This window comes from Desmodus rotundus, chromosome 8 (assembly GCF_022682495.2).
Source record: "Desmodus rotundus isolate HL8 chromosome 8, HLdesRot8A.1, whole genome shotgun sequence".
Lineage (NCBI taxonomy): Eukaryota > Metazoa > Chordata > Mammalia > Chiroptera > Phyllostomidae > Desmodus > Desmodus rotundus.
Window position 1 is genome coordinate 124,775,162 of NC_071394.1, and position 13,298 is coordinate 124,788,459.

General features: G+C 49.8%; 1 protein-coding gene across 1 annotated transcript in view; it reads right to left on the reverse strand.

Annotated features, from left to right (window-relative positions):
* The window catches only part of SCN10A (sodium voltage-gated channel alpha subunit 10), a 99,833-nt gene that overhangs the window by 19,522 nt on the left and 67,013 nt on the right, over positions 1–13,298 (reverse strand). Inside the window, exons 16-20 of the mRNA XM_071222117.1 lie at positions 9,709–10,068; positions 7,482–7,946; positions 5,862–6,002; positions 4,187–4,310; positions 3,056–3,210 (exon numbers count right to left, since the gene is read on the reverse strand). Coding sequence (XP_071078218.1) covers positions 3,056–3,210; positions 4,187–4,310; positions 5,862–6,002; positions 7,482–7,946; positions 9,709–10,068 — 1,245 coding nt within the window. The remainder of the gene's footprint in view (positions 1–3,055; positions 3,211–4,186; positions 4,311–5,861; positions 6,003–7,481; positions 7,947–9,708; positions 10,069–13,298) is intronic.

The window sequence follows — 13,298 nt, forward strand, 5'->3', positions numbered from 1 at the left end:
AAGGAAGGGAACAGAATGGCAGGCTGCCTGGAATCACAGCACCCAGGCCCAGTGGTGGGGAAGGACCCTGCCAGGCCTGCCCTCAGGCCCTGAGACAGTTCCAGTGACCAGCTTGCCCATGTTGTTTTGTGTTCTCTGATCTGGGGTAGTGGAGGAGACACTGTGAGACATGAACCAGGCCTTCCTGAGCCAGCAGGGACATGTGGGCCTGCTCATACTTTGCAGGGGAGCTGAAGGCAAGTGGGAAAGGAAAACTTCTTGAATTGGATTTTGGAAGTGAACCAAAGGGATGCTTACTGTGACTTAAAAATAAAAGCATCAAAGGGTATTCATGGTGGTTCACAGAAATGACAGGAAGAATGGCCAATGAACCTCTAAAAAAGAATGTTGGACCTCACTGGTAATCAAGGAAATATAAGTGGAAAGAAGATGCCATTTTTCTTTGATCAGATTGGGGGAGATAAAAAAGAACAAGGAACCCCAGGGCTGGTTGTATGTGGCTGTGGGGGAGAGGCTAGCTATTCTCCTACAAGGCCTGTGGGAAATGAAAGTCAGTTCAGTCTTTTAGAAAGCCAGCTTGGTACCATGTCTCAAAGGTTGTAGGAACCTAGGAATTCTGCCTTAAAGAATTTAATTAAAGGACACTCTATGTCCTGGTGCCCCATCCAGATCCAGTTCAAGGGGCCAGTGGTCCCATCCATCACCTGCTGTGAATGTTGGCTGCTAATAGCTCCTGGATGTCCCCCTTTACTAGAGATGTCCCTGGGATAAAGAAAATAGCCTCCACCTCAGGAGGATGCATGCCCCCAGGGTGGGAGGAGGGGGACTGGTGGTGGGCAGTGCAAAGCCAGTGACTGACTGTGGATTTAAAAGGCCTCAAGTGGGCCACCTCGGTGGTGCCCTTTATGCTTGGGAGCTCCCATGGGATCAGGCTGAGTCTGGGCTTCATGGAAACCCTCCTCTTTTCCTAGCTTGTTTCCCTGTTCTCTCCTGTTTCTCTCCCAGCTCCCCCTTAGTGGGCCCCCCCAACAAACTGTACCAGAGTCCTTGCTTCTGGCTCTGCTTCTAACCAGACCTAAGATAGGAAAAGTCTTCAAAGGTATAATTCCATAGACTCTTCAGTGCTCATTAGAAGTGATCATAGAGATGACTTCGGTTGATAATGACACGTTTCTGGCATGGACGACCTGGCCACCAGTCCAGGAGATAGGAGGGGCATATGGGCTGAGAAATTACAGAATGCATAAGTGTGGTTTCAGTTTTGAAATGTATATGCATTACATGCCTAAGAAAGATGGGAAGGAAGGGCACCAAATGTTTTCAAAGTGAGATTCTCTTTGAGTGATAGGAAAATGGGTGATATTTTTTCTTTGCATCTTCCCATAATTTCCAAGTGGGTTGTATTTTTTTTTTTGCACTTTACTTTGTCAGATGAAAACTCATGTTATTTTTTCAAAAGTACTCAAAGTAAAAGCATAAGGAAGATTAAATTTGGTGCCAGCCTGTTCCGTCCCTTGGGGAAGGAGCTGAGGAGGAGCTCCATGCTAGGCGGGAGCAGCTGGGGTAGCTGGGGTGTGTAGAGAAGAGAGTAGAGAGAGGGAAGGAGCGAGGGAGAGTGGAGACAGACCAGGAGAGAAGGCTAATAGGAAAGACATGAGCCAAAGAGGTAGTGATAAAAGCACCTAGGCAACAGCAAATATGGTTATTATTTTCATCAGGGAGGACAGAACGGAGGGAAGGGTCGGTGCGGAGAAAGCACTGCCCAGCGTCCCCTTGCCCTGCCATGTGGCCTCTGTACCCAGCTCTGGGCTGAGACCGCTATTCCAGGGGGACAATCACTGCCTTGTGCCAGGACAATGGGCACCTTAAGACCCTGCCACACCCTCTTCCAAGATGGTGGACCAACCCTACTCCAGGAAGCCCTCTTCTCTCTGCTCGCAGGTCTCATTTCCCTCCCATCTCTCACATCATGCCTTCTTATCTGCCGTTGCTCCTCCCTGAGGCTGAGGCCAGATGCTAAGCAGTTTGGGCACCCTTCCTGGGAAATCTGGCATTTCAGTGGGTGCCCAGACAGTCAGCAGACTGTTTTCAGGGGGTGAATGGCACATAAGGAGCAAGACAAGTGAAAACACTTGGAGCCGTGAGCCAGGAGAGTGGGGTTCTAGTTCCCCCTTCAACTAACTAGCTGGGACCCTGAGCAGGGCCCTTCATGTTTTGGGGCTGTGACTTCCTCATCCATAAAATGTGGACAAATGGGGATGATGAGTCTCTTCTTGTGTTGGCATCTACCTTGGTCCTTTGGGAAGATTAGTTGAGATTGTATAGTGACGTTAAGCCAGGGTAGAGAGAGAAGCATTCTTCCCTGTCCTACAAAGCTGGGGATTCAGCAAGGGTCTTGGGAAGCATCTCCTAACTCAGACTCTCTTTTCCTGCAAGGCTTAGTTATTCAAAGTATGGACCAGCACAGCCTTAGCCTCACCTGGGAGCTGCCCAGAAATGCAGATTCTCAGGCCCCAGCCCCAGATCTACTGAATCAGGACCTTCACTTTAACAAGCTCCCCAGGCGATCACATTTTGAGAACAGCTTTGAACACATGAGAGTAATATTTACAAGTGGCTTGACAAGACGAGGAAGGATGATGCTCTTTGTACTAGTCCTTCAGAAAAGGCCAGTGTGTTTGGGCATCAGAAGGTGGCAAGTCAGGGGCTTTGGGATCAAATGAGGGCAAAGTTAGGTTTTGTTACTGACAAGCTGGGTAACCTTGGACAAGTCCCTTAAGCCCTTTGAGTGCCAGTGTCCCCACCTATAAAGTGGGAGGCACACTCTCACTGCTTGGAACCCTTGCAGCCAGGAGTAGCAGGTCACTCCATGGGCGCCTCAAGCACCTACCACGCCCTGCTGCTGAGAGGAGCCTACATGCTGGGCTGCAGGTCTCCATCCAGCCACAGGACGGGACCTGCACCCCACGAGTCAATGGACCCCATCAGCTCCAGGGCTTTTGGGTTATGGAGACCCATCTGGAGGCATGGGGGCAGGGACACTGCCTTCCCTTACCAGAGACCCGCTGCTGAGCAGGATCATGAAGATGATGAAGCTCTCGAACCAGCTGTGCTCCACGATGCGGTAGCAGGTCTTGCGCACCTGCCAGCCCACATCCCATGGGAACTTTGTGGTATTCACTTTGCAGCAGGGACAGCGGCGAATGCAGCCTGTGAGGGGAGGTGACTGATGGTGAGTGATGTCCCACTGGGAAAGGAGGAGTATTTTTATTCCAGCCTTGCAGGGAGACCAGCCTGCTGGTCTCACCACCCCCTTTGGAAACAATTCTTTCCCTGGATATGAGAGAAGTGGGGTGCCTTACAGGCATCTCTCAGTCCTGCCCTCAGATGTTGCTTCCTACCATTGGTCTTGCCCACTCTTATCTCCTCCCTGACCTTCTTCCTTCTCACAGATGATGCCTGTGGTCCTTGTGCTTATGGCTGCCTGTCTCCCAAAGCCTGACAAGCTGTGTGGCCTGGACCCAGTGGAGTCTGAGGGGCTATGACCTGAGCCTGTGCTGATCTGAGGGGCCCCCACCTGGCTGGGATGGGACTTGGGTGCAGCCTAGACCAGGGTCATGTCGAGCTGGGAACTGGAAGAGTTTTCTTTTTTTTTTTTTAATTTTAATGTTTTTATTATTGAGGCTATAATTTCATAGTATGCATATTCATTTATTGCACAAATATCTGTTGAGAACATAATGTGTCTCCTTGTTCTAGACATTGAGGAAAAAGGAGTGTAAGATGCCGTCTCTGCCTTCAAACGGTACACAAAGGATTGGCCCTCCTCTGGGTTCTTCATGTCCCAGATCAAGAGCATTTATGGTAGTGACTCCCTTTCCCTTCTCATCCTCAAGAGGGCTGATTTATAACTGAGTGCGGTGCTTTCCAGGGTGATGAGGCAGGCCTGGCACCCCTTAGCCCTGTCTGACTCGGCATGAGATGCAGACCCCGCCTGTAGGCTGCTGCGAGTTGTGATCTGTGTGCCTGATGCCCATCCTTCAAGCCTAGGAGTGAGGCAGCAAGGGACCCTGCCTCCTGTGGACCCCGGCCCGGGCCCTGCACACAGAGGCGCCCAGATGACCATTGAGATGGATTCTGGCCCTAATTAATGTCAGTCTGAGGAGGCCTGTGTCTGACACTTTACCTTCAGTGAAGCAGTTGTCTGGCTCTTCAAGGTCATCTGCCAGCTCAGGGATCTTCTTCAGGATCTCCTCAGGGTCCAGGAAGTCCACGGTGCTGCCTTCTGAGGGGCTTCTGTCTCCCGCTTCCTGCAGGGCACAAGTCTAGGGCCATGAACTCAGCTCTCTGAGGGGCCCGGGGAATCTGCCCTGTGGGTCCCCCGGCCAAGAGCTCTGAGAGGCAGGGGATGCCCCTCAGGGCTGGCCCCACCATGGTGTCCCTTGTGTGTTTGCTACCTCGCCAGCTGAGGCCCCAACAGTGATGCCTTCTGTTAGCGATGGGAAGCTTTAAACCTCCAGGCCTCTGATGGAGTGCTGGCGGTGGCCCGAGACACCGTAATTACACTCATAAAGACTCTGAGCATTCACTGGGCTTGAATATTTAACCACGGAGCAATGCCGCAGGGGCGCGGCAGCCCTCCGGCAGCTCTAGCCCCGTAATGTCTCTCGGTGAATTCAATTAGGAGCTGAAGCTGCTCTCCAGTTAGTAAACCCAAATAGCTCTGCTAATGGACCCAAATGGTGGGGTGTGTCCCCATCAGTCACCATCAGGCCCCTCCCTGCCTGGCCGGAGTTGAGCACAAAACAAAAACAATACAAAACCAACACCCACCAGTTGTGTACTGAAAACAGCCAGTAGAGAAACCAGCCAGGGGAGGCCTTAGCAGGCTTAGTAGGAAATAGGATGTCCACGTATAGAAGGTGGCAACCCTTGCCCAGCTGGAACTGAGGGGCTTGTGTTCCTCCAGGGACCCCAGATCCCAAGACAGCCCACCCTCTTATCTTCCGCTGCTGTGGTCAGCCTCGCCCAGGGGCACAAGGCCAGTAGCTGACATTCCTCAAGCTGAAGGACTTGATAACTTTGGGGATGAACGATGTCTTCCTTATCTTTGCCTAGCCCGGTGCCTGTCATAGCGTCAGCACTCAGCAGCTAGGTGTCAAGTGAAATCCCTGATTTTTAACACAGGGGTATTCAAGATGCCAAATCTCTACAGACACCTCTTTCCCTGGAGCTTGTTTGCTTCAAAGAGTTTCACTGAAACCACCAAGTTTATTTTCACCTCTTACAAGACATTCCTAAACCCCGGCTCCTCTTCCTGCTCAGGCTGGGGGAGGCTGTCAGCAGACCGCTCCCCACAGTCGGCCTATCCAGAGCAGCGGAATGGGTTTGGCTAGAGAAACTGGTGTGGACAAAAGAAAGTGGAGGTGGGGAGTCAGCGGGAAGATAGCTTCACCCACGAACAACTCTGGCTTTTATCTGCTGGCTCTACCTAACTTCCTCTGTGCATTTGTCTTTTGTCTCCTTGTCTCTCGGCTGTCACTTTCTGGGCACTTACTCCATTTCAGGGAACAGCTAAACACTTGACAAGGAGCATCTCATTTAAACATCAAAAGAATCCTACCATGGTTACCATTCGGTTTTGCAGATGAAGACACAGAGGCTCAGAGAGGTTGAGGAACTGGTCTTCCACCCCCGCCCTCCACCTCCGCTCCCTTGTGGAGCCTCGCTCTTCCCATGAAATCATGTTGTGTAGCCCAGGGTCTAGGAGGGACTTGAAAAATTCCCAGGATGTGATATGAGGTTAGGGGGTTGAGTGCAGGCTGCAACACCTTACCTCTTCGGGAAGCTCACATACCTACCTCTGCAGGGTCCTGAGCAGCTGCCTCCTTTTTCCACTTCTCACCCAGGTATGGAGCCAGGTCCTCAGAGGATGATCTAGATCCTGGGCGCCTGGGTGCCAAGTGGTCCTCAGACCTCCCGAGTTGCTGTTGCTGCTCCTGCTAGTGAGAGAGGATCCCAACTGAAATCTATCCATCTACCCACCCAGCGTGGAGACCCTATCGCCTGATCTGTTTAAATCTTGGCTTGATTACTTATGAGCTGTGTGACCTTAGACAAGTTATTTAACTTCTCCGATCTTCACTTTTCCTAACTGCAAAATTGAGAAGGCAAGGTCTACTTTATTTGGTTATATTATTTATTTTTTAAAAGATTTTATTTATTTATTTTGGACAGAGGGGAAGGGAAGGAGAAAGAGAGGGAGAGAAACATCAATGTGGGGTTGCCACTCACACGCCCCCTACTGGGGACCTGGCTCACAACCCAGACATGTGCCCTGACTGGGAATCGAACTGGCAACCCTTTGGTTCGCAGGCCCGTGCTCAGCCCACTGAGCCACACCAGCCACGGCTATTTAGTTATTTTGATGACTAAATATGTTCCTGCTTATAAAACACTTTGAAGAAAGTGCTTGGCTCCATCGATATTAGCCATGACCATTATTAATTGTCCAAAAGTCAGATCGGTAGTGAACTTGGCCATCTGGAGTCCCCCAAGGACCCCAAAGTAACGAAAAATGCTCCGAGTGGAGACAGCCATGGCACAGTTCATGTCCTTTACTCTGGGGACGGTGACGCCCTGCCCTTGGCTGTTACCCAGACAAAAGCATGCAAAATATAGCAGCTGATAGCAGCTGCTGGAACACAACAGAAGTGACAGCTGCAGGGGAAGAAGGCTATAGAAGAGCCACAGACTCAAAGCACAGCTGTCCAAGGCCATTTAGTGGGTGGCCAGCAGCCCTGCCTGTCCCTGGGCCCCACAGGGATCCCTGCCTTCCCACATTGTGCAGAAGAGCGTGCCCCCAGTCATTGGGAAGAGGTTAACGAGGGCTGCTACATCAGCTTAAAGTAGTAGGGAACTGTGCAAAGTATTTAAAGAAAAAATAATCCAAAAGGTGACAATGTGCTTTAAATGCTTTGGTGCCAAAAGGAACAAGTGCCATTTCCCTGTAACATCCCTTGTTGAGAAGAGCTGGGTAAATGAGTCACATATATGATCAGGACTCCTCAGGCTTCCTGTGAAGATTGGAGGAGACTTGCTCTTGGGCAGCATCCTGTTCTTAGAGGAGTCTCATTAGCAGCCCACGCACGGAGCCTGGGTTTGGCAGAGGGAATGGGGCAGCTGGGTGAAAGGCAGCCCCAAGCAAGGTCTGGGGCTCAGGGATGCCCCTGCTCCCTGCTTCTCTGGGGAATCCTGACCTTTCTTCCAGGTGCTCAAATGCCACTCCCTCCAGAGAGTTTGGCATGTCTTGAACTTTCTTACGTCAAGGGCTCTTTTGCCTGGCTTGCCTGGAGCTCTTCAGGGCTGTGCCAGCCCTAATGTTGAAAAATCTTTGTATTATAATTTCCCCTCTGCCCCTGTTGCTCCCTTCCTAAGACCTCTCCCTGCTTCCTGTGGTTGTCCAATGGGAGAACTCTCACCAGCTCCTGGGGAAGTACTTCCTGCTGGGAGCTCTGAGCATCCTCCTCCTCCTCCTCCTCCTCCTCTTCCTCCTCCTCCAAGTCATCAAGGTCAGATTCACCCTCAGCAATGGGCACAGACACCCATATGTTAGGATTAGTGATGAAGTCACTGTGGCTGTCCCTAGGGTCTCTGGAACCTGAAAGTCCTCCGGGGCTCCCTGTGGCTGCATCGACAGCAATGTGGTTCTCGGCTTTGGAGCTGGACAGTGGGATCTTCACCACCATCTGGGGCTCTGGTTTGGTCCGGCGCAGCAGGCAGGGCCTGCACAAGAAGCCGCGAAGGGCCTTCATGGTTCGATGGCCAAATGCCTGGATCCGTGCCAGGGCCACCTGCAGGTTGTTCATCTCCCCATCCTCCTCTGGGGCTGTGAGGTTGTCAGCGCTGAAAGAGTTCAGCAGCAGGGCGATGAACAGGTTGAGCACCTGGGGAGAAGTAGAAGGGAAGGTCGCTCAATCAATGAGCTGAGCCCCTCCATGGCCCCACAAGTGGGCAGCTGGATGGCAGGATACACACACTTAGGCCTCTCCCTGAATCCCTGGGATGCTTTCTCTCTCAGGGGAAGGGCCATCTCAGAGGAAAGCCTTGGGAATGTCATAAGTGACCTGCTTGTGTGGATAAGGCTGGTAAGCATGCTCCCCACTGCAGAGGAGGGTCGCCCCTGCTTAGCCGAGGGGCGATGAGGGACAACAGAGAGGAGCAGGCACGGGCCTGCCCTGGGACCACCTTCATCTGCCAAAGCCCTGGGCTCTAGTCCTCACTCTGGAATCCTAGGCACATCCCCTCACTGCTTCTGACTTCACGCTCTTCACCTGTACCCAAGGAGTGGGGACTCCCTACCTCTCAGAGAGGCTGTAAAGAGGAAATGACACGAGGGATGTAAAGTGCTCAGAGAGGCAACCCTCCTGCCTGTGAGTTTGGGCCTGTGGCTCTGCAGGGATGGAAGTCAGCCTGGAAGAAAGGAGGTTCAGCCAGCCGCCCACTTGGGAACGTGGGCAGAAGCCATCTCTGCCTCAGGGACCTGGGTGGGAAAGACTGTGAAGAGTCTGGATTTGTTGTTTCCTCCATTTTCTTGGTTTAGCTTTCTCCTGTCTGCAAAACCCTTGTGGGAAAGAATCTAAGTTGATTGACTTCCACAGCAAGAAGAAAGGGGCCCCTGGAAGTCCATGTTCCCCCTCCAGCCAGCCAGGGCACCCAGAACTAGCATGGGCAGAGATAGGCTGAGGGTGAGGAGCCAGGCTGGGATGGAGGCAGGGTGCAGGGGCCCACTGAAGGCAGGGAGGTCTCCAGAGAGGCTCCCCCCAAACCTGGGAGTGGACTGTGTCATTGCCACCATGGCATTGGCTGTTTCCCATGATCCAGCATCCCTAATTCCTCATGTCCCCTCGTGACTGCACCCTGCTCCTAGCTTGGACCTGTGCAGCTTGGAGAAACCAGCCAGCTTTTACTCCCCTGGAGAACAATATTTTCTGAAACTCCCTGGAGCAGGGAAGGAAATTTTTCCTTTAACAACTAACAGCTATCATTTATTGAGTTCCTGCCATAGCCCAGACACTGCACTAAGCAATTTGCATATGTCATCTTCTGTAATTTAATTCTCCCAGTAAGCCCATGAGCGAGCACTATTTTCTTGATTTTAAGGAAATTAGAGCACGGGGAGATTGTCTCCTGTGCTGGGTCAGCCATCTTTCCTAGCAATAGAGCCAGGTCTTTCTTTTCCGTCCTATGTTCTCATTCCCACAAGTCAGGCAGCCTCTCAAGGGACAATTTTTTTTAATCCTCACCTGAGGACATTTTTTTTTTTCATTGCTTTTAGAGAGCGAGGGGAAGGGAAAGAGAGAGAGGGAGAGAGAAACATTGATTGGTTGCCTCTTTGCATGCACCCCAACTGGGGGTCAAACCCACAACCTGGGTATGTGCCCTGACCAGCAATCAAACCCTGACCGGGAATCAAATCTGCAACCTTTCAGTATATGGGATGACGCTCCAACCAGCTAAGCCACACCAGCCAGGGCAAGGGACAGTTCTTCTAATGTGACTTAGAAATGACTTTGAAAACTTTGAATGTCTTTCAATCCGGGAGGTTCAATGTGGGCATAAAAATGGGCAAAGACAAAGCTTTTCAGAATAACGTGCAAGTCTCCACCGTTGCCCACAAGACCGTCCCAGGGAGGGCGCTGCACTCACCACCAGGTTCCCCAGCACCATCACTGTCAAGAAGAGGATGAGGCATATGGATTTCTGGCCAACTTCCATGCAGACCCACATGTTCTCAATCCACTCCCCACAGAGAATCCGGAAGATGATGAGGAAAGAGTGGAAGAAGTCCTCCATGTGCCAGCGAGGCCGCTCGTCCCCTGGCTGAGTGATGCACTGTCGATTTTTGCTGTAGTTTTCCCCAAGGAGCTGCATGCCAACCAGAGCGAAGATAAAGATGATGATGGCCAGGATGATGGTGAGGTTCCCCAGTGCCCCCACTGAGTTTCCGATGATCTTGATGAGGGTGTTTAAGGTTGGCCAGGACTTGGCCAGCTTAAGGACCCGCAGCTGCAGAGAAACAGAGACTGTGTCAGGTCTTAGAGGCTGTTCCCATCACCTTTCATCTCAAATCTTGGCCAGAAACCAAAGGCCTGGGGAATACACAAGGCAGCTCATTCCATTAAGATGAGTGCTCCCAGGAAGCTGCTTTCAGAGACCTTTCTTCCTATGTCATCAGTTACTCAAAAATATTATCAGTCCTCTCTAGTCCCTGTTCAATATGCTTCATTGACTATGGCCAAGTCAGGGGTCTTATACTGGGGGGTGGTCTTGCCATAGGTACTCTTCTGTAGCCTCTGGCCCCCTGATGTGAGCTTATTCTATGGGGGTGGGGTAGGGTTTGATGGCGCTCACATGTAAGTGAGAACGGCCCACTTTTGACCTAAAGGGAGGCTAGCCTCCTGCGGGTAGGGTATGACCCATCATTGCACTAGAGAGGTATTGGCTAACTATCTTAGGGCATCACTCACCTTGGGCCATGGATGTTTGTTGTACCCACCAGCTACAATACTGCAAGTATCTATAGTTTCATGGACCCAGCATTAAATAGGCCATATCTTCATTTCATTGACCAACCAAACTGCCCACCTTACTGAACGTCAACCACGCATGTGCGTGGTACTGTGCTAGCCTGACAGGTGTGTAGAAAGAGGTTTCTGCCCTCATGGAACGAATGGTTTAGTTAACGAAGAAAAGGCAAAGACCCCTGAAATCTTCGCAAATGTGCTAAGTCCCACAAGAGAGCAAAAGCACTGTGCATTCTCTGTTAGAAAGGAATATCTGGGCTCAGCACTCATGGGGTATTTCTGGAGCACCTACCAAGAGCCAGGCTCTGGCTCAGGTGTCAGGATGCAGTGCTGAATGGAGCAGGGCAGCAAGTTTCGTCACCCACGCAGCAGTGACTGAGTCCCAAGCGAGGAGGTTTAATCATCTCATGCGGGAAGCTCCACATCACTTTTCTACATGATGGGGGAGGGGTCTGGGGGGAGGTTCATGTTTACCTGAGACCTCATCTGGAGGTTATTCTCCTCACACTGGGAACAGAACTTGAAACACCAGTTCTGTGGACTGGATATAGAGGCAGCTGACAAATGCTTACAGAAACTGAGTATTAGTAACTAGATGGAAACTTAGCAGCCATTCTCACAGTAAACTCTGGACAAGAGCAAAAGCAGAGGCTGGAGTAGGTCCCTGACACAGGGTGACAGCCACCCACCACAGCACAGAATCTGTGGGGCCTGACTCGGGACAGGGAGAGACACTAGGGCGTGCTCATTGGCACCTGGGCACAAATACCAGGCACCAGCTCTTGCCTTAATTGCACCTGGCTAATGGTTTTCATTGGCTCCTTAGTTAGTTGGGGTGTGGGTGGGGTGGAGAGTTTAGAAATTAATATAGTTGACCCTTGAACAACATGGGGGTTACGTGGGAGCACGGGGGCCTCCCATGCAGTCAAAAATCCATGCATATCTTTTGTCTCTCCCAAAACTTAACTATTAACAGACTACTGTTGACTAGAAGCCTTACTGATAACATAAAACCAGTCAATTAACACATATTTTATATGTTACATGTATTATTATATACTGCATTCTTACAATCAAGTCAGCTAGACAAAAGAAAATGTCATTAAGGAAGTCATAAGAGAAAATACATTTACAGTATTTATTGAAAAAACCTTTGGACCTGGCTGGGTAGCTCAGTTGATTAGAGCATTGTCTCAATACGCTAAGGGTGCAGGTTTGATCCCCAATCAGGGCACATACAAGAAGCAACCAATGAATGCATAAATAAGTGGAACAACAAATATATGAAGGATTTTTTTTCTCAAGAAAAAGAATTCCTTCATATAAGTGGACCCATGCAGTTCAAATCCAAGGGTCAACTGTGTTAGAACCCCCTTAGGTAGCAGTTTGTCATCCATAATTAAGCTTATACCAAACTGTAAGCAAGTTATGTATAATTCTCATTATAGGACATGAATTGAGTCATCCTCTATTAATTCCTTTGTTGTCTTTATAAAGGGCAGGGAAACAGGATCTCTCCACTTGCTATTCCAGAGATATCTGGGCTTGGGGGCCCCTACTGTTAGCCAGTCAGTCAACACATATTTACGGGTGTCTGCTGCTGGGCTGTAATGTACCCCCATCTCCTGATACCAACCACCTGGCTGGCTCCCTCGGATACCCAGAATGAGTGGTTCAGGAAAGCAGCCCCACCAGCATCCATATTCCCCATGACCTTCACCTCTACCACCATCCAGTTGCTCTCCGTAGTCTTTGCCCAGCTTAGCATTACATCAAAAGTATTACTTAATATTATCATGGAAAGTTTATAAACTACTGCTTTTAATAGCTGCAGAATATTCCTTCATATTTAATTAACCATCTCTCTGGCTAATCTCAAAATTAATATAAAATTTTCTGTTTAGAGGGAAAAAGTATACTGCTTTGTATCCCAATCAATAAGCACTGGGATTAAGTCTCTAAGTGCTGAAGACCCGTTTAAATTTTTCAATGATATGAAGTGACTCTTAGCAAAGATTATGTTCAAGGTGTGGCCACCATTCAGTTGAGAGAGGAAGGCATGGGGACAAGAAAGCGAAGAAATACAGCCGAGCTGAGAACTCGGTCAGAGAAAGCACGGTGGGCATGCTGCACCCACAGCGACCTGAAGCTAAGCTTTAAAGGAGGGGCTCGCGGAAGACACCGCGAGTCTGACTGAAAAGTCTTTGACTGTTTAAAACTGTAAAATGAGCCTTGGCTTCTCATTTTCCACAAGCAGGAGGCAAGCTCTGAAGGCTCTGCAGGCCTGGCTGACACCATGGCTATGACACGGGTGAGAAATAAACCTTTATTGGGTTAAGATACCGAGTTTCCGGGACTGTTTATACAACAGCTAGAATTGTGTGTTGTTGGTTAAGTCACAGATTTTGAAAAACAAAATAAAATGAAAACACCTAACAGAACTGTGAGATGGGAAAGGGTAACAAATGAGAATTTGTCTTGGAGGAAGGTAAAGATTTTAGCTTTTACTTTGATTAAGTTAACCATGCATGCTGGAATTACTAAGGTAACCACTCAAATAAAAACAGAGTATTGAGTTTCCAAACCATTAAAGGGGAAAATAGAACAAGGAAAAACAAACAACCCAAAATAAATCAAGAAGGGGTGGGGGAGATGAGAGGGAGGAGACAAACACACTTGAGAAGTAAAGCAAATAGAAAACCCAAAATATAA